Below are 25,383 nucleotides of genomic sequence, written 5' to 3' on the forward strand. Positions count from 1 at the left end.
AAAGCAATACTGAAACAACTAAACACCTCTTTATTGACTGCTATTTTGCTAAAGAAGTATGGGGCTACATTCTCCATGAACTCCAGATTGCCCCCCCCCGGGCCATGATTCTGTAGCAGAATTATTTGCCTCATGGAGCCACATATATCCCCACAATATTCCCACTAAACCTCTATGGAACATAATTTGGATCGCCATCCCCAAATACGTATGTTGGAAAATTTGGTTGACCCGGAATGAACAGATTTTCAAAGCAATCTCTTATACTCCCTTGAAAGTAGAAACCAAAGCAAAATCCCTACTTTTAGAAGCAGTCCAACAATCTTACTTTAAAGAAGACCTCACTCTCCTTCCTGAAGAAAAGAGATGGTTGGATTCTCTTTCCCCTCTGCCTCGAAAGCTCCCCTTGGTCCCCCCATTGCAAACCCTGAATGGCGAAAAAGAGATTCTGACATCACTTTCCAAGATTGTTGGAGGCAACAACATCTAACCTCGATTTTCTTTGATGGGGCTTCCAAAGGGAACCCCGATGCTGCTGGAGCAGGGGGTATTATGTACTCTACGGATGGCTCAAGAAGGGATTGCTTTTGCTGGGGTATTGGGCAAAAAACCAACAACCAAGAAGAGATTCTAGCTCTCCTCAAAGCATGCCAAATTGCAAGGGAAATAGGCATCAAAGACTTTCAAGCATTTGGAGACTCAGAAATACTAGTCAAAAAACTCAACACAGAGGAATTGTTCAATAATGCAAGCCTCAACAAAATTCTCAGCAAATTAAAGAGAAGTGTCCTTGAATTCGACACCTACAAATTCTACCACATTCTAAGGAATTCGAACAGTGAAGCAGACCTCATGGCAAACAAAGGGTGCGCTCTTCAGAAGGGACAACCCATCAGTAATGATGAGATACCATACCAATCTTGCTTCTCTTGATAGAATTGTAATCCATCCTAGCATAAGAAAGAGGATAAGGAGAACGGTAGTCTTGGTTGTTTAGGCTTTGGCCCAACCATCTACCTTCAAATAAATAAAAAACATACCCATTTCAGTTAAAAAAAAAAGAAAAGGATTTGAACTAATAATTTATTGATAAAGAGTGCTTCGGTAATGTATCATAATTATAAAGTAGATTTAAATTAGCAATTTATGGTGAAACTTTTTTTTGATAATGTATCATAATTATAAAGTGAATTTAAATTAATAATTTAAGGTAAAGAAAATTTTGGTTAAGTATTTAAATTAATTGTATTACAATTTTTTTATTAAGGAATCTATTTTTATTTTTTATATCATATTAGAGGAATCTATCTTTATTTTTTATATTATATTAGAGGAATCTATTTTCTTTAAAGGACAGTTATAAGTGGATGTGAACTAATAATTTATGGTAAGGAGTGCTTTAATAATGTATCATAATTATAAAGTGAATTTAAATTAATAATTTATGGTAAGGAGTGCTTTAATAATGTATCATAATTATAAAGTGAATTTAAATTAATAATATATGGTAAAAAAAAATTTGAGAAAATATTTAAATTCACTGTATTACAATTTTTTTATTTTTATTTTTTATATTACAGCAGAAGAATTTTTTTACTAATAATAAAAAATTTAAACTTGAAATTTTTTGAAACATAATGTTTTATTTTTAAATTTATCTTTCTAGAACATAATACTTCATTTCACGGGTCACCCTGTCACTAGCTACTACTACCTTATAATATTTCTGTCTGGCATGTCTCTGTGTCTGTGTATAATAATAGGGTCAGAGCTCTTCTCTTATTCGTGTGTAGACTTTGAAGCGGTTGTGGTAGCGATTTTAATCGTTATTCAGACATTCATTTCATTAACTTGTTTTTGTTGACTCTGTCGTGGTATCTACTAAATCAAGGCAGGAGAAGTATGAGTGGCTGTCAAGAAAACGTTGCAGAGATATCAAGAAGTACTATTAATTGACAAATAATATTAAAAATGGAAGGTTACACATCACATGTATTTGAAGGTCTGAGAAAGATCGTTAGGCCAACTCTCTAAGGGTTGATTCGGTTAGTTCAGAGTTAATTTTAATCACAGATGACATTCAACAGTTTCTGGTCGTGTGAATGGAAGCTAAAATAAGAGTTTCCGTTGTAAAGTGACGGAGGTAAAAGGAGTGTATTTATCAGTTTTTGCTGGTGAGATAATTGGAATGTAACGGAGGTGAAATTGAGAATGTGTGCATCACTTCCACGTACAGAGTGACGTGTCTGTGCCCCTCACCTAGAGAGATTCTCGGCTCTGTCACTCAGTCATTAGATTCTTATAAATAGGATACCAATATGTTGATTACGCTGGCTGAGATTCCTCCCTTGAAGGTATTGCTTATAATGGAATTCTTTCAATTTCATTTCCTTTTCAACTTTCTTGGTTTTGGGTGCATGGCGTTTCGCGTGGATCTGTTTCAGTGTTAACACTTACTGATTATAACGAATGGTGTGCAGTCTTGAAGGATTCAAGAAATTCGAGTTGCGTGAAAAGAATGGGCGGCTCAGATAATCGGGTAGGTAATGGTACCGATAATGGAGTTTTTGCTGTTTTATTTTTAGTTATAGATATTAAGGGCACACATTCTCCTGGCAAATTATTTTTAACCAGAATTTCGCGAATTTTTTTTCAAAAAATACTATCATAAGAAGGTTTGAATTTGTTTTTTATGGTGGAAAATACATTCAGCACTCTCAAAAAAATCCCCGTACAAAATTTTAATGTCACACAGAAATTTCCACTATTTTCCAAACAAATTTGTATTTCTATATATAAATTATGAAACTGGCATGATTAACCACTGTTTCCATACTTGAATGCTAAAATATTCTGAGCTTGGCGTTTCTGTGGATTAATACTGGATGAGGATGAGGCGAAATTTCTGAGGATTAATGGGTGTAAGGTGTTGGTGGTGCATGGAAGACTTTTGAAACTTTGGATCCTCGAACAGGAGATTTCATAATGCGGGTCGCAGAAGGTGATAAGGAGGATGTGGATTTGGCTGTGAAGACCGCCCGGGAGGCTTTTGATAAGGGAACTTGGCCTCGAATGTCTGGCTATGTAATATCATTTTTTAGACCCTTGTGCATAAATAGATTGCTTTGTGATTTGGATCTGATGAAGAATTTCCTTTTTTTGTGCGTAGGAAAGGGGTCGCTTTCTGAATAAGTACACTGATTTACATATAGATGAACTAGCAGCTCTTGAAACCCTAGATAATGGAAAACCACTCACCCATGCTCGTGCTGTCGATTTGCCGGGGTGTATCCAGACTCTCAGATACTATGCAGGTGCTGTCGATTTGCAGGGGTGTATCCTTAGACATAGAAATCCTTGGAGCCATGGAATAGGGAAAAATTAACATACTTGTCATGCATCCTGCCCCAAGAAAATCCTTTCGGAATCTTACCTGAGATTATGATTGCTATAGGTGAGTTCCTTGTCTGAGCTGTTACTTCTTGCCTCTGGAATCATAGGAATGCCTGGCTGGTTCAAATCCTCGTTATTCACATCTAATCAGCACACGAAGCTGGTCCAAGTCCTTAAATGCATGGTTCTTACTTGATATGCACATACTTTACTGTATAAAATATACCTATAACACACTTATAGCTCACCTAAACAAGGTAGGCGTTAGAGAGTATGGCCAAGCTTGCGCTATAGCTTGCTCTATCTATTGAGGCAAATATTAAAAACAAGTCACTAAGCCAATAATTGGCTTAGTGACTAGCCCTATTACCATACAAGCCCATACACGATGATTTCTTTTCCAGTGTGTTCCATAGCTCCGACTGCCGCAGGCTCCACGGCTCCGACTTTATATCTTGGATGTACTTAATACAAGTGGATGTAGTTAATGCAAACGAAACCTCAGCGTGCAAAATTTGAAATTAAATTTAAAATGAAATGTGAGAGGGTCGGCATTGCCGCACAAATTTTCTAAATTCCACACTTATACCAGATATGAATGTCATAAACGAGAACAAAGCATTCGGGAGGCGAAAGACCCTGTGATTCGTAGTATTCGTGGCCCGTCAGCTCCACCATGGGAGCCTCCAAGGGCTTTCACATTTTCTGTATGACATTGAATATCAGGGGTAGCATGCTGCACGAGATGTTATTGGCGTGAATCCCTATTCCATGGCTCCAAGGATTTCTATGTTATGTATTAGCAGGGTTTTGCAAGTATAACATGAATGTAATCTTAAACACATTCTTCATCCTAAATGAGCATAATACAACCATCACGAACCATAAACATATGTAGCATGAATAACAACTGATAAGTATCATGCATCCTGGCTTAAACTGAAAGATATAGCATCATCATGTCATCATCATGTAACATCATCACATCATGGCATCATCACAAGAAATCATGGCACATCCAACCCATTCAATCAGTTCTAACGGATGGAAAGCCATTCAATCAGTTGGGCGAAAGAGTCTCTTCTACTGGCTTTTCTAACGGATGGAAAGATAGGTTCTACTGGATGGGTCTCTTATACTGGCCTAATGAGTGGGGCGCTGGCCTAATCAGCCCTATCAGTCCCAATCATCAGTCAGTCCCATTCTCAGTCAATCAGTCTAAGCCCCAGGTGCAGGTCAGTCCCAGGTGCAGGTCAGTCCCAGTCAGTCCCATAAGTCCCATTCAATTAGTTGAGTGGGTGCAGGCTCGTTTCCATTCAATCAGTTTCAAGGTTGGGTCTCTTTTCTACCCTTCTACTGGACGAAAGAAATCGGCCTATCAGTCAGTCCCATTCTAAGTCACTGGCCTAAGAGCGTTAGTGAAAAGCCTTAGCTGGCTGACTGGCTAGCTTCATTTACGATCGTGAGCGAGGAGCCTTGTCTGGATATTGTTCTTGATTGGAAGGAGGAGTTCGGCAGTATCCCGTAGGTCAAATCGCGGCCTACCTTAGTAGAGCGGCTTAATGAACCAACTGACCTAAGAGCAGCTTAACGAAACAACTGCCTGGCCTAAGAGCTATTGGATATCCTGACTGCATGAGGAGCCCGGCAGTATCCCGTAGGTAAGATCTCGGTCTTGTATATGCTATTTTCTTTTTGAGCTAGCTGACTGGCTTCTCTTACTAATGGATATTTTGATTGGAAGGAGAATTCATATGCTATTCTATGATGAGTGAGGGGCGGTGAAGAGTGAGCGTGCGCGTACTGCTCGATCTGTATCCATATTTCCTAACCTTACCTATAATATACCTTTGAGGTCGTAAAGGTCGGTTCCATAGCCTGAACCACGGCCATAGAATCAGTTTGAGAAACGATGGCGGCCCCCCTCTCAAATAAGTAACTAAAGGCAGTCGAGTGTGCTTACGCACCCTCACCATATGAATAGTGAGTGACCCCTAAGTAATATGGGGCCCTTACCTTCCTTCCTGACCTTATAGCTCGCTCTTTGAGGGGAATATGAGGGTGAGTAAGCGAACTCTCGACCAGGGGGAGAGGGATAACTTGGCCTACCTGTGTTTTCTCTATTCTTTTTAGCCGACCCAGATTGGCCAAAAATAGCAGGAACGAAAATACCCACCCGTACCTATAGATTTCTATCACACTCTTCACCTAATACCCCTCTTATTACCTCTCCAATTACTTGCTTAGGAATTACCCACAACCAATATAAAGTCTAAGATCTAGGAGCAGTAGCATAGAAAGTAATAGCTTAATAAGGAGGAGTAGATGCATAGTCTGTCCCCTATTGAACCACCAGCATATACAGGAGGAGCATGACCAGTTTCAGCATATGATATAGGACCAGTAGAAGATGCACTCTGTGGGGCAATAGCTTATTAATAACCAGTTGTCTAAGAACCATCAGACTAGTTTCCACCGAGTTTAGGGTGTGTTAGGTACTCTATCCCTTTAGCTGGATTTCAGAAAGTGTTTATGCTTGGTGTCTGATCCGGTGTTGGAATGATGAAAATTCTGATCGTGTGGTTTTATGGATGGAAACACATGGTAAACATTGCAGGTGATTGTTACTGATAGGGATGCCTGTCTAATTCATGGGTTTTTGGGCTCTATGATGTGTTCCCTGCTTGTAAATAGAATACTAAGGGCAAAGCTAAGTTGTATCGGTGTGGAGTAATGAGCAATAAAAAGAGATATAAAAGGGTGTTCTGGTTGCCCAAGTGCGAGATGGATACGCCCGGCCAGTAGTTATAGTTGCAGTTCTTTATCGAGACGCATAGTCTACATGAGGATAGGTAGCAGTACTAGTCCCAATAGTCTCATAGGGATCATCTTATCCAGATCGATAGGGATAATAGTGCGTTGGTAATCTAGTGCATAGCTGTTAGATGGCTTGGTGTAGTTCCATACCCATACTAAGTAGGAGTAGTTGGAGTCTAATAATAGGTTGTTAGAGAAGCTACGGTGTCTGTAGGAGTTCGAGATGTATCCCTCACCATATGAATAGTGAGTGACTCCGTCCCTGGTGTGGGTTGGATACGCATAACGACTACTAGCACCACGAATAGGATGTTTTCCGGTTCCAGCTGTGCTTTCCGGGGGTTAACTAGCAGGATTCCTAGGAAGGTACCTATGATCATATCCTAAAGTATCGGTTGATAAAGGAGTTTATAACGGACCAGTTTCATGAGTTTATGGGGCTAGTAGTTGGCTTCAATGGGAGGAGTTGTGTCTCCAGATGCAGTCTTTGAACGAGGACCAGTAGTATAAGTTGGATAGCTAGGAGCATATATATCCCAATAGCGAGTCAAGATACAAATCATGTTCCTGATATTGCTCATACTAATATAACTCGGCTAGTATCAAACAGTCTAAGTCAAGTCTAAGATTCCTAAAAAATATTGTCTAGGGTGAGTGGCTAAATAGTAAGAGTACTACATCGGTGTTTTTTTCGTGATACACATCTGTTTGCTTCGATCGTTGACGAGACGCGCCTACTTGCTTGGTGGGAACTACTGAATTGTCCGGGATCATGTGTAGATTCCTTTGGGTTGCTTGCTGTTTACCATCCTACTTATGTAAGCATCCTAACTAGTTCTAGTTATTTATAAATTGAACCAATTGGAGTTGATCTACCAGTCTAAAAGCGCTGTTTGCCGCATGTGGTTGAACCGCTGGTCTAAGATGAACAGTATGCCTCCCACTCTCATGTCTATCCCTCTGCTATAAAGGCCGAGTTTGGGTCCCTAATAGGTATGTTGACCACCAAGATTTCATTCTTAAAGGTTTTATAGGTCAAATATGGCATTATTTCCGGTTTCAATAAAGGAAGTTATATGGTGTTGTTTTCCTTGTTTCTAGGTATGTATTTGTATCTAGTTACTGGTTAATCTACTATTGCTTATAGGTATCCCCGGTTTGGGTAAACTAGTTGTTTTTATTCATTAGATTCAACTTGTTGGTTTGTGTTTTCCCTAATGCTATCTCTCTATCTCTCCCTTGATCTGCTGCTTTTGTCACAATAATGTGTGTTGATGAATAAAGGAGGTTACTGGTGGGATAAGAAACAGTCTCTATTCCTAGTGCTTTTCCTCATAAATGAATGAAGAAACTGGTGAGGGTAGTGTGTCCACTGTGGTGTGCCAATATTTGTAGGTAGTTTGTTCATTTGCTGCTGTAAGGGTATAATGTTTTTGGGTTATATGGGGTTTTGACTTTCCTGTCCTCTGATTGATGTTATAAGAAAGGATGCGTAAGCAGGCTTTTTAGTTACTTATTTGAGAGGGGCCACCCAATAAGCATCAAGGAAAGCACGCTCGACTGATAAGGCCGCCATCGTGAGCCTGTCGAACTCTCGACCAATGGGCCGCCATCATGCCCTCGGCAGGGTGAGGACCGACAGGGTGCGTAAGCACGCTCGACTGTTAAGAAGAGGGGCTCGACTGCTAAGGCCACCATTGTGAGCCTGTCGAACTCTCGACCTATGGGAGAGGTAACGAACGCTCGACTAAAAGGCCGCCATCGCTCGACTGTTAAGGCCGCCATCGTGAGCCTGCCGAACTCTTTTTTAGTTACTTATTTGAGAGGGGCCACCCAATAAGTAAATTGAAAAGAAAGATATACTGCCTTCTTTTATTACGGGATTATGCCTTAGACCAGATTCCACAGACAACACTCTCTTACCGGATCGGATGGAGACAACCTTAACCTTCTTATATTACCTGATTCCACAGCCTTCTTAGTATTATTGGTCCAGCGAGTCGACCACCTCACCCTTTTCATATGCCAGAGAAAGACAGACAGATTGAATGCTGCCTTCTGATATGAATGGAGAGACACTGCCAGCCTTCTTATATATGAGATGACGAGAGGACCCCGTGAAAGAATAAGGGCAGCTGCTGCCTTACCCTTCTTCTTTTACCGGAGAGAGAGACTGCCTTCTTCTATTATTGGTCCAGCGAGTAGAGCAAGCACCTATCATTATACCTTTCGTTTTAGGCCTGGTTACACAACCTTCTTCTATTATTGGTCCAGCGAGTAGAGAGAGCAACTCACCCTAATTAGATTAGACCCTTTTTATGCCGGATTTGACAGCCTTCTTATCTTACCGGAGAAAGATAGACGGAAAGCAGCCTTAGTCTCTTACCGAAGAGAGACAGAAAGCAGCCTTATTCCCGGAGACAGGAAGCAGCCTTATTCTCGAAGACATACAGACAGAAGGTCGTAGTATCTTACCGGAAAGAGCCTTAGCCTTATTCTCTTATCGGAGAGAGAAAGATAGCCTGATTCCCGGAGACATACAGAAGACAACGGCCTTATTCTCTTACCGGAGAGAGACAAAAATATAGCCTTAGTATATGACTGGATTCAAAAGCCTTATTCTCAGATTTGTCAAGCAAGTCGAGCACCTCATCCTTAGACTTTTGATGCCAACTACCTCACCCTTATTATACTTTCGAACTCTCATTCCGAATTAGTTAGTTTTTAGCATGACGACGACCCAGTATGGTGTCGTGCGGATCCTGGGCCCGGTTACCTTTACAATAACGAGTGCGGAGCCCACAACATACCCCAAAGCTATTACTTACTTGATACAAGCACTGGAAGGAAGTATCTTAGCTTATCCACTCCGCCTACTTAGGAATAGACTACCTAAGCCTTTACTAAACCACATGGCTTTTTACCCTCTTCTTTTATACCTTACCTACTATGCTTACTTTGATTAGATAAAAAGAATTTCTTTAAGGCGGGGGGGCCCCTTTCACCTTGAACCTTGGGACTCTCACCTTTAGCCCTCATCATAAAAATCAACAAATAAGGCCAACAGAAGCCTTTCACCAGAAGCCTTTAGTCCTTCACCTTTAGACAACTCCACTTATGCCTAAACAAGTCCACAAGCCAGAAGTCATTAGACAAGCCCAACTTATGCCTAAACAAGGGCAACAAAAGTCTTAAGCCAGAAGCAGGACTTGCCCTTACTCTCAAGCCCAATCAGACACTAAGAAGCAGGGATGAAGCTAAGCCCAGATTAAGTAGCAATAACCCATAATATTCTCTGACCACGCCACTTATCAACTAGAGTCATGTTACTGACAGCTCTAGTCAGCACAAGGTTTAGAACATAATTTGAGCAGTAAACAACCAGAAGTTCACCTTATTCTGCTGATTCTTAGCCGAGCCACCTTCTACTTTGAGTCCTTTGTACCATGAACCTGCTACTGAGCCCTGTCGATATACCTTATTCTTTGCCATGCAATAAGTATACAAATAGTTCTTTGGATTCTGAACTAGTGGCAAGCATTATGAGCAGCTTAGTAACCTACTAAACGATTGGCTCAGAGCAGTGGCACTGTTGTGGTCATGTGCCAGGTAACCCGCATATCATCAGAGAACCACCCTCCCACTCTTCAAGATGCCATTGATAAGGTGTTGGACCTAAAAGCCTACTATATTAACCATAATCTTATATAGTATGACCATCCTATCTTGGCCTATAAGCAAGAGGCTATTGATCATGCACCTAAACCTTATTAGAACCATCATTTAGATCATAATCTAATATGTTATGGTGTGGTTAATCCTCTTGCTGCGCAGGATCCTGGATATATGTTCAAGAGGGCATCCACGATAAATTTGTGAAGAGAGTAGTGGAAAGAGAAAAGAAACAGGTGGTCGGCGATCCTTTCAACCCAGAAGTTGACCATGGCCCTCAGGTAAGTTTATGTTGATCTGTGCAATTATATCCGCAATTTTCTGTAAGGGGCTGACATTTTTAGAACTGTATTCATCAGAATCTGGGTTACCAATATTTGTTGAAATTCGGCATCATTTCCTTTCAAATTTCAAATTACAATTCCACAAATGAATTCCATACTCTCTGAAAGCGTATTGCAGTATAGTTATCTAATATTAGCTAAGCCTATTGTAGTATAGTTATCTAATATTAACTTTATGTTGATTGCAGATTTTAGGAATATTTAATTGCAGGGAAATTTTAATGTAGTATAGTTATGCAATGGTGAATTTATGTAGATTATAGATTTCAAAAATATTTAGGAAATTGATTGTTGGGAGAGAAATCAATTGTTTTATTTTTATTTTTAGATTAGAGAATATTGCCTTTATGCAATATCTAAAATTACTTACTGAAAATTCTAGCATATTCTCAAAATCTACAATTCACATAATAATGTTGTAGTCACTTATACAACATATAAATCTCATATTAAAAAAAAAATCTTAAATTTTCATTTTTTTTTACCTTAGAAAATGAGCAATGTAACTTTCTATTATTTTCGCTAAGTAGATTGAAAAGGCACAATTTGAATAGAAAGAAGCACTATAATTATAAAAATGTGTATACTGAATATTCATGTCAATGTTCTTTCCTGTCTGAGCAGATTGACAAGACACAATTTGAGAAAATATTGGAATACATTGAGCATGGGAAGTGAGAAGGAGAAAATCTATTGACAGGCAGTAGTCGCGTGGGTGAGAAAGGATTTTACATTGAACCAACCATTTTCTCCGATGTGCAGGTTCTCTCACTGAACACTAACCACTGGATGCCATAAATTTTTACTTTGACAACAGTTTAATACAATATCTATATATATATATATATATATACAGAAAACGCATGTGGGATACAAATGGATAATAAAATTTCCTAATGTTTTATGGTGGATTTCTTTATGCGTTGATGTATCATGAAGACATGAAGATTGGGAAAGAAGAAATATTTGGACCAGTCATGTCCATTTTCAAGTTTAGGTAAGTTTGAAATCTAGATAGAAAAATTATTAATTATTAAATTATACTATCTATTCTTTGTTATGATTCCTATCACACTTAATTGTTTTTTACAACTTTACGATAATATTTGTAGTGATAAAAATGGCAATGTTTGTATTAATAAAATAAAGCCCACTGGTCAGCTCTACGAAAGAGATTCTAAACCAGAAGAGTCTGGCTCTGCAGAACGCTCTACATTGTTTATGTACATTACACATTAAATAGAAAACATGGTTTTAGGGAAGTTAGAACAACATCCCAAGAAATAGAAACTAATTCCTGTCCTGAGGTTATGTGAACCAACTCTACCTATTCTAAGATATTCTCCATTATCTTCAACACTCCCCCTTAATGGAGAATGGGTTCACATATATGCCTAACATCTCCCTAAACGTTTGAAACTTAAATTTTCCAAGAGGCTTAGTGAAAATGTCTGCAACATTATCACATGTATTACAATATTCCAAATGGATTTCTTTGGATTGCACTTTTTCCCTGACAAAGTGGAATTGTGTATCAATATGTTAAGTGTTTTTGTGAAACACCAGATTGTTGGCCAGCTTGATTGAACTCTGATTGTCGCATCTGATTGTTGTTGCGACTGTCTGTTCTTCCCCAACATCTTGGAGAAGTCTCTGCAACCAAACTGCCTCACACGTTGCTGCACACATGGCTTGATACTCTACTTCTGCTGAGGACAAGGAGACTGTGTTCTGCTTCTTGCTACTCCATGTGATCACCCCGGATCCAAGACTGAATGCATAACTTGTTATAGATCTACGATCATCTACATTTCGTGCCCAATCTGAATATGCAAATCCTGCCAATCTAACATCAAAAGAGTCAGTGTAAATAATTCCATAATCTACAGTACCTTGTAGATACCTCAAAACATTCTTCACTGCATTCCAATGGCTTTCAAGTGGCTTAGACATAAATTGGCTTAGCACACTGACTGCATAAGCCAAATCAGTTCTAGTGGTTGTTAGGTAGATCAGACTCCCAACCAGTTGTCTGTAAAGTGTTGCATCCGCCACTTTTGAGCCATCCTCACACTGCAATTTGATGTTCTGCTGCAATGGTATCGGTGCCGGCTTACACTGATCCATTCTAAACTTTTCTAACAGGCCTTTGATATACTTTTCTGAAAACAAAAATGTTTGACTTGAATCTCTCCAGATCTCGAGACCTAAACAGTATCTGAGTTCACCGAGATGCTTCATTTCAAACATCTATGACGTTTGTTGCTTGATTTCATCAATTAGATATGTAGCATCACCTATCATTATCAAATCATCTACATACAATGAAATCATCTCTACGCACCCTTGTTCATCTTTCATGGTGTAAAGATTAGGGTCATTTTTACTTCTATTATAGCCAGCCTGTAGAAAAAATGAATCAATTTTCTCATACCACAACTTGGGAGCTTGTTTTAGTCCATAAAGTGCTTTCTTCAATCTACAGACTAAATGTTCTTTTCCTTTCTGGATGAACCCTTCTGGTTGCTTTAGATAAGCCTCTTCTTTTAGTTCTCCATTCAAAAATGCAGAGTTTACATCTAGTTGGTGCATCATCCAATGTTTTTTAGTAGCTAAAGCAATTAACATTCTAATAGTGTTTAATTTAGCTACAGGGGCGAAGGTTTCTTTATAGTTTATCCCTTCTTTTTGTGAGTACCCCTTTGCAACCAACCTAGCTTTCGGTTTTTCTATAGTTCCATCTGCATTAATTTTCAGTTTATATAACCATTTACAACCTCTGGTCTGTTTTCCTCTAGGAAGTTCAACCAATTCCCAAGTGTTATTTTTTATTATTGAATCATATTCCTATTCCATGGCTATTTTCCATTTACTACTTTCATTTGCTTCTTTATAACTAGATGGTTCAACCACATTCATCATACTAGTTATAAAAGCATTTTCCCTATACCTTGCAGGCATTTGAGCTTTCCTACCTGATCTCCTGAGTGGTGGGGTGGTGGTTTCAAACCTTATTTGATCATCATTTGCTTTTTCTTCCTGCTGCTCCTGCTGTTGCTCATCCTCTGCCTTAGTCTGCTGCTGACCCTGACTGTTATCTACTTCTCCTTCATCCACAAAGTATGGAATGTCCCATTCCTGATTGTACTCATCAGGTTCTTCATGATCCTGCTCATGTTATTTAACATCTCTACTAACAAAAATCTTGGGAGTAGAGGGATTAAATAATCCGTATGCTTTATATGACGAACAATACCCTATAAAAATACATATGATGGCTTTTGAATCTAATTTTCTTCTATCTTCCTTTGGAATGTGGGAAAATGCTTTAGATCCAAATATTCTCAAGTGTTTCACTGTAGGCTTATATCCATATAATGCTTTAAAAGGAGTTTTAGACTCAAGACTTTTTGTAGGACTCCTATTTTTCAAATAACTGCAGTATTCACTGCTTCAACCTAAAAACCATTTGAAAGATTCTTACCTTTCAGCATACTTCTAGCACATTCCACCAGTGTTTTTTTCTTTCTTTCTATTACTCCATTCTGTTGTGGAGTATGGGGTACTGTAAATTGCTGCAAAATTCCATGTTTTTTACAATATCTGATAAGCTCATCCTTCTTGTATTCTCCCCCTTGATCAGAACAAAGAATTTTTATCTGTTTCCCTGTTTGTCTTTCAATCATATTTTTAAATTGCTTAAAGTATTTGAATGTATGACTCTTCTTACTTAAGAAATACACCCAAGAAAACTTCGTACAGTCATCAATGAACAGTAGGAAATACAGTGCACCTCCTAATGATTTTGTCTGCATGGGTCCACAAAGGTTTGTGTGCACTAACTGTAGTATATCCCTCTGTTTCTTTTCTACTTGAACAGGGAATTCTCCTCTATGCATTTTTCCTAATGTACAGGCATCCCAATCATTATGAACTTGCTTTAGGATAACAAGATCTCTTACCATTTCCTTCTTTTGTAGTAACAACAAATCATTGTAGTTGATGTGGCCAAATCTCTGATGCCAAAGCTCTTTTGTAGTCAGGCTCGCTGCTATCAATGCTCGAACTGGTGCAGGTCTCACATCCAACTTGTACAGTCCTCCTGTTCGGATTCCTGTAGCAATTGTCTTCATGCCATCTAGCAGATCTTTAATGTAACAGTTAGATTTTAAAAATTCAACTTTCAAATATTGATCTGTAATCATAGATACAGAAATCAAGTTCTTTGTTATACCAGGCACATACATAACATTATAACTTTGTTTGATATTACCATTAGGTAGGATGAAAGAAACTTTCCCACACCCTTTGATTTGATGACTTCTGTCATCACTGAGGTAAATTTGTGGGCCTTCGTTGATTTCTTTAAAATCTTCGAGCCAGTGCTTATTCCATGTCATGTGTGTTGACGCTCCTGAATCTACATACCAGATATTTGCATCAACATTCTGATCACGATCTGCCATGAACAATCTTAAATTACTGCACCTGATCACCATTTGCGAGATGACCTGCATGTCTTTTCGACTTATGCTGTTCTTCATGATATTTCTTTTTCCTACATTCCTTGGCAATATGACCCAATTTTCCACAATAAAAACATTTAGTTTCAGAGTATTTTTTATTCGGATGCATACCTTGGGTCTGATTTGGCGTTTCTGTGAACTTGCTCTGTTTTGCTGTTGTGGACCTCCTTTCCCTTTGTAGAAGTTTTTCTTCGTCGTCAATGCAAGATCGGCACTCTGGGGCTTTAGAGTCGATCTCCTCTCTTCTTCCTGCATCAGTATACCTGTCATCTCTTCAAAATGCGGGATCTTCTCTCTGGCATTTATCCTAGTGATGAAAATTTGATAATCATCAGTGACACCATTCATTGTAATGGTTACAAGATCTGTATCGTCAACTGTATGACCAATGTCTGATAATTTGTTTTTCAGATCCTTGATCCTTTCTACGAATGAAGCAATTGTTTCATTCTCCTCTATCTTCATGGATAGGATCTTACTCTTGAGAAACAAAAGATGATTTGAATTCCTTATCTCATACAATTCCTTCAGAATTCCCCATATCTCGTTACCTGACTTACATTCTCTGATGTGTGGTATGATGCAGTCTTTCACTGACATCTTTAACATTGTCCTTGCTTTTCTTTCTTGTTTCTCCCAATCTGGGATCGATGTTGATCCAGGCGCGAGCTTTGGCTCATCCCCATTCACAATCATCCAAGCACTCTGCGCTTCTAGCAGAGTCTGCATCTTGAACTTCCAATTTGCATAATTGGAACCATTGAGCTTGTTATGATTGTTCATGCATGCTTCAAAAATATTGTTATTCCTCTTGGCGATTTAGAAAAAAAAATTCCACAGGTAAAAGATGTTAAATTTACCCTAGATCTGTGACAGAGATAGATCACTGATCTTCAATGTTGTTTGATCTCATAGCACACCCGCTGATCACCGTGGCTTCCTTCTCAACCTCTAGATAACCTTTTGTTGTTAGCTACAGACTTGTTCTTGGCCTCTCCACGCAGCTTCTCTGATAGCGACATCCTTTGTTCTTGGCTTCCCCACGCAACTACAATGTTGTTGTTGGCTTCCACGATCATCGCAGAAGTTCCTGTCTTTTCTGTGACGTTGTCGCAGCTGTACACGTCTTTCCTGCAATGAACTACGACGAAAAAATCAGAAAATATGTGCAAAGGTGCTACAGTGCCCTCGTTGCAGAGGTACACTCATAACCAGTGATGATTTCAGAATCGTCGCAGTTATCCACCTTACAACTGCGATGATCTCGGTTCAAAGAACCACCCACCAGCCAGCGTACAGGTTCCTCAGCCTTGATGCTCTGATACCATGATAAAAATGGCAATGTTTGTATTAATAAAATAAAACCCACTGGTCAGCTCTACGAAAGAGAGTCTGAACCAGGAGAGTCCGGGTCTGCAGAACGCTCTACATTGTTTATGCACATTACACATTAAATAGAAAACATGGTTTTAGGGAAGTTAGAACAACATCCTAAGAAATAGAAACTAATTCCTATCCTGAGGTTACGTGAACCAACTCTACCTATTCTAGGATATTCTCCATTATCTTCAACATGCAGGACCATTGAAGAAGCCATAGAACTGGGCAATAAAACAATATATGGTTTAGCTACTGGAATTGTGTCGAAGAATATAGATACAGTCAATAGGCTTTTGAGATCTATTCAAGCAGGAGTGATTTGGGTTAACTGCTACTACGCATTTTTTCCTGATGCTCTGTTTGGAGGGTACAAGATGAGTGGGATCGATAGAGAGCAGGGTCTCGATGTTCTTAAAAATTATTTGGCAGTCAAGTGTGTCATAATTCCTCTCCATGATTCACCTTGGTTGTAGAACTATGCTTTAACCTCTATCAAATGTGTTTGTCAAATTCTTCATAGCTTTATATATTTAGGTTTAAGCTTCAATAAATTTTTGTATGTAATCACTAGAGTCAATGATGTCATTTCCTTCACATGAATTCCTTATAATATTTATGTATCAAATTAGTCATTACATTTACATGGGTTTTTATTTAAATAATTATACATATAAAATTGAAATGATATTATTTATAATATTATATTTTTTTAATTTTTTGAATGAATTTTGAACTATTTATTATTGATATGTAAATTTTTAATAAATTATTTGTTTAGTATGAATTTAAAATTAGATAAAGTAATAATGATGAAGAGGATTTTGATTATTTTTAGTGATATAATTTATGTTTATTAAATTTTAAGAAATTATTTAAGATATTAATTTACAAGATTCAATAGCTTTACAAATATTTTGAAATTGCTATATATAATATTTTTAAGATAAAGTCTTTTTTATTGTCAAGTTTTTTAATAAATTCTATTATAACCCCTGGTTTATCAAGTGTTGAGAGGGATCAAATCCCTTGAGGTGGACTTTTCTTAAAAGAAAAAAAAATTAAGAAAGGTTTTCAAGTCAAGGGATTTGATCCATCTTGATGTTTGATAAATCCAATTCCACCATTAGTGTAGATATATGTTGGTTCCAATTGTTGTGTCTACATAAAAATTTAGATGATCATCAATTCTATACATTTAAATTTTTTTTATTGAGTATCCTCTATAATCTAAATAGTGTACTATCAAGAATACCGCTTCAAACTTTACATAAGGAATAATGTGAATATGGTAAATAACATTGTTCAATGATGATGATGGGAATGGTAAGATAGATCACAAATAGATTATAGAATAATCTCAATCAATATTCGTCACCATTTTTTATAGCTATACTTGGTAGATGGGAATGGTAAGATAGATCACAAATAGATTATAGAATAATCTCAATCAATATTCTTCACAATTTTTTATAGCTATACTTGGCAGGTTTCTTATATTTTTGTATCAACCATAGGGAGGTTGAATTTGAGGACCATTCAAAATTCCATGTCAAGACAACAAGTTGTACCCTACCTCTCCTTTCCAATACTACTAGTTACTTTCTCCAACATTAATTGTTGTTACTTCATGAAGCATCAAGAAGCACCCCACTTATGAAGGTGGGTATCATAAGGACTACTCATCCAAATTGATGAAGTATCAATGAAAATTTCAACACCTTGGGGTGTACTTGGGATTATAGGAGACTTCCTTAGTCTTTGTATTTTGAATTGATCATCTTTGAAATTAGAGTCCATGTGACATTTGCTACCTATTCTTAGGCATCTAGGCTTAATATAAATTATAGAAGTGGGTTATATGACCTCTTCATTTATATTCTTACCATTTTCTCCCTTATAGTTGAAGATGTTGGAATGATCTAGCCTTTTCTTTCATAATTCTAGTTCTAGTAGCTAATGATTTGGGGCTCATGTAAGCATTTTCCTCTAATTATTTTTCTATGATCGTGATTTGAGATCATCTATATGACTACTTATATTTTGTTTAATTTTTAAGTTATATTATTGTACCAAGTGATTTCCTAATGTTTTTGATCTGTGAATAACTATGGATACTCCATTGGGTAGTTCAACCCAACATATCTAATAAATTTTATACTGAAAATACAAAATCTATATTATGAGGATCATTTTCCTTAGAATTATGGATCTATTAGGTTTCTATTTTTATGGATATAATATAAAAAATGAAGAAATAGAGAATATACAAAATCCAATTACTTATAATCATAATAACACAAGATATGACTCGAGAAATTGTTTCAGGAGAGAACCCAATTGGAAGGTGATGTTGCTCTACTATATATTTCTATAAATGTAAATGGATCCAAATACAAAGAAGTGAGATCTATGGCTCATATAATACTATAGTGCACAAACCATCTTTGTTCTCTCTCATTGGCCAGGTGCTTAAAATTAGGCTCAAAACTCAAATTGTCAGAATCTCCATAAAATTAGCTTCAGATTGAAGATCTTGTTATCTTGATTCCAACGGTGTGAACGACTCTCAAATCCGAGATCGTATGAAGAAGTTAGATCAAGTCAAAGTTTAGGTTTGACTTGGATAGATGGGAGGAAAATATGATGTGGCAGGGCTCTTCACAGAATCGGGAAGCACCATGTGGCAGGCCACCATTAGCCCCCGCATTCCACAAATCTCATCTCACAGGTGGGTCGGCGTTAAAAATCGGCCCCAGAAATAGCTAGGGTGCAATGAGAAAATCATAATCACACATCGCAACAGCGTAGGTGGAAAGACATTAAAGAATCGGCCCCCGAGAAGGGAAGGGTTGTGATGCGATAATCGCAATCGCAGATCATAATAGCACACCACAGAAAATGGAGTCCTGCAGATATAAGACCATCAGTACTCCACCGATTGTGAATTGCGAAAATATCCTGGATGCGATAAGTTTATGAGTTCTGGTTAATAGTTTTGTCGCATCCGCCATGTCGCAATCGCACTTCGCCCCGCCATATACAGAAACCATAAGCCCTTTAGTTCTCGCCAATTGCGATTTGTGATGGGATAGTCAGTGCCGATAGATTATGGATCGTCGCATGGTAAAATTTTCGCTCAGTTAGCACATTTTGTAGATAATTTGTAGGATCATGCTGTGGAGCGAATAGTGGGAAAACTAGGAGAGGTCATAACTTCTTCAGTTTTCAACCAAATTGGATGGAAAAAGAGGCTAGATAGCCATTTTTGGTTATTCTGAACTGATTATAGTAGGTTTCAGAAGCATTTGACCATTGTAAACAAAAAATTTTACACTTTGGAGCATAATAGAGAGGCCCAAGCCATTGGAAGCTAGACGAAGGAGACGTAGCCCAGGAGGGGTGAACTCCTTTATCACGTTCCTATTGTAATGTGTTTTTGATGATGTTCTGTACATATTTATGTAGTTGTTCAATCTCTTATTTATATTAAATTGTTGATAAAATTAACATAAAAACTCATCATTTCACTTGCAAAAAATCATGAATCCTTAAGCACAATGAAAGTAGTTTGCTTCTAATCTGAGAAGGATCTTCGCACAATAATCTAATATTCTAAATCAGATCATTTTGGTATCAGAGCTCTAGGTTTTATTTGTGAAATAAGGATTTAATTGTTTGCAATTTTATGTCATGTTTACAAGGTTAAAACTCAAAAGAGGAGAAGGGAAGCTGGTTGGAAGCCCTAAAGTTGGGTCAAGGGGAAGGAGAGCAAGGTTTCCACAATCTCCAACACCAGTTTAGCCTCGAGTTGCAATTGAAACTCCAGAGATCATGTGTCATGAAGGAGAACCTACCAACATGATGGAAGATGAGAAGACATTCATAATGACTTTCTTTGATATGAGAGAGATGGCGAAGGTCCTCTCTGAAGAGAGGAATACCAAGTTGCAAGGGGAAAGTTCCAAACCTCCCAAAGGAGAAGGCTCTTCAGAAGGAGGTACTGGAAATGGAGACAAACCTCCACCCTCTCCACCATATTCTTCATCTTGTTCTTCAAAAGAATCTTCACCCTCTTCCACTAACACAACCCTTACTCATACTCATCATCATTCTTCAAAAGGAACTGGTAAATCACCTTTTTTAAAACTTGATGTTAAATTTGAGTTGCAAATGTATAATGGTGAAGTGAATGTAGAGAAGCTTGATAATTGGATTCGTCATTTGGAGGTCTATTGTAGGATTCAAAACCTTCAAGAGGATGACAAATATTCAATTAGCTTCCTTGAGAATGGAGGGTGCAACATTGGTATGGTGAGAATCAAAGACTCACGAAGAGATTTAAAAACATGGTAAGATCTCAATTTCTTGGATTGATTTCATTGTTGCAATCAAAATACAATTCTACCCTCTAGCTTATATGCAGAAAGCCATCATGAATTGGCATAACTTTAGACAGCTCAAAGGTAAAAACGTGCATCACTACACCGAAGAATTCAGAAAAAGGTCTTTGACGTTAGGTGTAGATTTGCAATCAAAGGACACATTGCTGAAGTACATAGGGGGTTTACACAGTTACCTTAGGCATAATATCTTAATGTTTAATCTCAATAATCTAGATGATGTGTGTGTGCAAGCCATTCATCTTGAGGCAAGAGGGAAAAACACCCAAGAAGAAGGTAGTAAAAAGCCATTTAAGAGTAAAGGAAAGGAAAAGGCTTTGAAAGGGAAGGCAAAGAAAAATGCGTTTATCAAAAAAGAAGGAGAGAAAATTACATGAAAACATTGTTCCAGAGAGGGTCAAGATGAATCTCATTGTTGGAAGTTTCATCCTAAAATGAGACCAAAGAAAAACAACAACAAGGGAAAACAAAAAACAGCTGCAACCACTCAACAATATTTGGGATTTGATTTGGGTGATGAAACTAAAATCACAATCATGGGTTAAAAGGAAAAGAATTCATTGCTAGCACTAGTTCTTCAAACTCACAAAATGAAACTCCAAATGAAAAGAGGAGAATAGAACTTTTTCACATAAGGGCGATATCAAAACACAACAAGATTGATACGTTGTTCGATAGCGGCTCTCAAGGCAATCTTGTCTCTGAAAACATTGTCCAAAGTTTAAATTTGGAAATCGTTCCACATCATAAACTGTATCCACTCGGATGGGTGTGTGACAACGCGCAATTGGAGGTTACGAGAAAGTGTAAACTGAAATTTTCCATTACTACAAATTTCATAGATGAAGTGGAGCTTGACGTTGTGCCGTTAGATATCTGTGGCATAGTTTTGGACATACCGTACCTTTATGACAGAAAAGCTATCTTCCATAGACATGAAAATGCATATCATTTATTCAAAGGTGGAGTAGAATATATTGTGAGAGTTCATAGCAAGAAAATAAATCTTTCGCTTGTTAATGCACGGAAGATGAAAAGACAAGTGAATTAGAGCAAGAATTTTGTGCTTCTAATGATCAAACCCAACGATGATGTCGATAATGAAGGTTTTAAAGGTTGTGATTCAAATTTGAAATCTGAATTGGTTGAAGTAGTTAACCAATATGATGATATGTTTCAGGAACCAAAGGGATTACCTCCCAAGAGAGGAATCTAAGACGAGATACAATTACATCAAGATTGTCCTCTTCCTAACATTGGCATGTACAAGATGTCAATGATGGAAAGTGCAGAAATTAAGAAGCAAATTCAAGAGTTGTTGAACAAAGGGATCATCAGACCATTTTCCTCGTCATGTGGTTCACCTATTGTCTTGGTTCCAAAGAAGGATGGAACATTGTGCATGTGTGTGGACTTTCGAGTATTGAAAAAAATTACGGTAAAGAACCGTTACCCAATGCCCATAATAGATGATTTACTATCAATTTAAAGATGAAAAATATTTTTACTACGTTGGACTTAAGAAGCGGCTACCATCAAATTAGAATAGTTGAAGGAGACATTTGGAAGACTGCATTCAAAACAAAACAGGGTTTGTTTGAATGGCTAGTTATGGCGTTTGGTTTATGTAATGCTCCCGCTACATTCATGCGTGTGGTGAATGATGTACTGAGGCCATTTCTTGATGATTTTGCCATAGTCTACTTAGATGGCATCTTAAATTTCAGTAAATCTTGTGATGAACATATCATGCATGTAAGAAAAGTACTTGATGTCTTAAAAGAAGAACAATTGTATCTTAAGATGTGAAAGTGTGAATTTGGAAAAACTTCATTAGTTTACCTGGGTCATATTGTTGGAGGAGGTGAGTTGAAAATAGATCCCTCCAAGGTTGATGTCATTGTGAATTGTCCAAGGCCCAAGACAGTTATGGATGTAAGAATTTTTTTGGGAGAAGCCCAATATTGGAGGAAATTCATTGCTAATTTTTCTCTTATAACAACTCTTTTGCATGCGTTGACAAGCGTGAAAAATGTTTTTCAGTGGGGAGGCAAACATCAAAAGGCCTTTGATGCATTGAAGGAAAAGATTAGTACAGCTCTAGTACTTGCACTTCCAGACTTGAGATAGTCGTTTCAGATTCAGACTGATGCTAGTGACTACGGTATGGGTGAAATCCTCATGCAACATGGTAAGCCTATATGTTTTCATTCATAAACGTTTAATTGTGCAATGATTAACTATCCTACATATGCCAAGGAATTGTATGCATTGGTGCAAAGTGTGAAAAAATGGAAACACTACTTGATGGGTAAGGAAACAGTCATTCACACTGATCATCAACCATTTCAATACCTGTGATCACAATCAAAGTTCCAACAATCAAGGCACTTCCGATGGATGGGTTTTCTTCAACAATTCCACTTGGTAATCAAGTATAAGAAAGGTATCTGCAATAAAGTTGCTAACACGCTTTCTAGTCCTATTGTAAGTGCAACTACTTTACTCAAGCATACTTTTTTTTTTACATGAAAGTTATATTGAGCAATATGCATTAGATAATGAATTTAAATATGTTTATGCAAGCTTGAGTCAAGGTAACCAGGTAGCGGAATTGGATTATCATTTGCATGATAACTTGTTGTACCATCTTGGCAAGCTTTGTATTCCATAGGGAGAAAGAGCTAACATCATAAGAGAGGCACATACCTCTCTTATTGCTGGTCATTTCGGTGTAATTAAGATGGTGCACATCTACAGAGGTATTGTTATTGGCCTTGTATGCTTGAAAGTGTGTCTCATTTTATTAAAGGATGTTCATTATGTGCAATCAGTAAGCCTAGCAATAGGAAGTTAGGATTGTACACACCACTTCTGGTTCCTTCACGACTGCGGGAGAGTGTTTCTATGGATTTTGTATGAGGTCTTCCATTATCAAAATGAGGTCATGATTATTTGTATGTAGGTGTGGATAGGTTTAGGAAAATGTGTATTTTGATGCCATGTAAAAAGAAAGTTACAGCTAAACAAACTGCTCAGTTATTCTTTTGAAGTGTTTGGGTGCATTTTGGATTGCCCACATCCATTGTTAGTGATCGAAAGTCTCACTTTTTTGGGAATTTTTGGTCAATATTGTGGGGATTCATGGACACCAAATTGAAAAAGAGTACAGGTTTTCATCCACAAACAGATTGTCAAAGACAAATGGTGAACAAAACTATGATACATCTTCTTCGTGGGTATTGCAGCAAGCATCCTAAGTTGTGGGATGAACATTTTCACTATATTCAACATACTTACAATCGAGCCAAGCACTCTTCAAATCAAACTTCGCCATTTGAGGCATGCTTGGGATACTTTGCTAAATCCCCATTGGATTTTATTTTTGGCAAAGATGTTGCTATTGAAGGTCATAGCGACATAGACAAAGCAAGAAATTTCATTGAACAAATCCAATTATTACACCAAAAGGTTCAAGAAAAACTTGCGAAAATCCAAGGCAAGTACAAAGAAAGGCACGATAAGCATCGTCAAGATCACAAGTTCCAAGTTGGTGATAGATTTTGGATTCACAATAATAAAGAGAGGCTCCAAGAAGTTAAAAATCTGAAACCAATTAGATATGGTCCATTCAAAATTTTGGAAAAGATTGGTAACAATGCCTTCAGGTTGGATTTGCCTTCGTATATGAAAATTTATGTTGTTGTTAATGTTGAGAATTTAAGGTTGTATGAGCCTCCTTTTATTGAAGATAAAGGAGGGAATATTTAAATTCCATCTATTGAAGTATTTTTTCATGAATTCCTTGATGAGCTTCAACAAGACAATATACTTGACAGAAGAACAATGACATCAAAAAGGAGAAGTATCGATTATCTTTGAGTGGGGCTCAAGGGTACAAATACTTTAAAAGCCAAATGGATGGAGGTTGGAAAGGTGAGGGAACTGTACCCTCACCTACTGGACAATTGAAAGTGATCATGTTGGGGTCCAAAAGGCTTCCAGTGGGGAGGAGTGATTAGTGCTCAAAATTAGGCTCAAAACGCAAAGTGTCAAAATCTCCATAAAGTTAGCTTTAGATTGAAGATCTCGTCATCTAATAATTCTAGCATTCACATCACACTTGTTCATTGAATACTTGATATCATCATGGTCAGTATGTGTTGGGCCTCAAAAATTTCATCCACTTTCACCTTAATGTCCATCATTTTACCCTCATTCTGTAACTCTGTAACTACATAACCTTACATTAAGTAACCACTTTCATGATCATATGGGTTTAGCATTATATTTTCAAAAGTCATTTATTTTAAGTGTTTTAAGTGAATTTGTGATTAAATATTATAAAATTAACATGTTTTCATATATACATGAAAGTGGTATATGTTTTGTGATATTGTAAGCTTACTTGGAGCTTCTAGAAGGGTCCTACTTGGCCTCCTAACTACAAATTCAAATTTCAAGTTCCAACTCATGAAGATTTGTGGAGTAATTATAGAAGATGAGGATCGTTATATATGCATATTCAAAGGAGAAGAATCATGGATGAGAGGATTTGGAGAGGATATGTATCTCACATTTTTACGAGATTGGTTGTAACCACATGAGATAAATGTAGATTTAGGAGAGATTTGAGGGATGTGCATTTATTGATCAGTAATCCTCACTTTTTGTATAAATATGGGTGCATCCTTCAAAAGAAACATATCTCTCTATATATCTATATATCTATGTATTCTATTCTTCCAATAAACAAAATAGTTTAGTCCAAGATTCTCCAGAATGTTGTTACTTTGAAGATGTGATGGTAGTTTGGTGTGCTTGCTGAGGAATGGAGGGCCCCCATCAACC

The 25,383-nt window shown here is 37.5% G+C and overlaps 1 protein-coding gene across 1 annotated transcript in view; it reads left to right on the forward strand.

Annotated features, from left to right (window-relative positions):
- The window catches only part of LOC149205746 (aldehyde dehydrogenase family 2 member C4-like), a 117,996-nt gene that overhangs the window by 46,385 nt on the left and 46,228 nt on the right, over positions 1 to 25,383 (forward strand). The window contains exons 2-5 of the mRNA XM_089397493.1: positions 2,481 to 2,539; positions 2,947 to 3,084; positions 3,170 to 3,314; positions 10,045 to 10,163. Coding sequence (XP_089253619.1) covers positions 2,481 to 2,539; positions 2,947 to 3,084; positions 3,170 to 3,314; positions 10,045 to 10,163 — 461 coding nt within the window. The remainder of the gene's footprint in view (positions 1 to 2,480; positions 2,540 to 2,946; positions 3,085 to 3,169; positions 3,315 to 10,044; positions 10,164 to 25,383) is intronic.

This window comes from Pinus tabuliformis, chromosome 1_2, assembly GCF_031772625.1.
Source record: "Pinus tabuliformis cultivar Carrire ecotype Pingquan chromosome 1_2, CPIR1, whole genome shotgun sequence".
Taxonomy (NCBI): Eukaryota; Viridiplantae; Streptophyta; class Pinopsida; order Pinales; family Pinaceae; genus Pinus; species Pinus tabuliformis.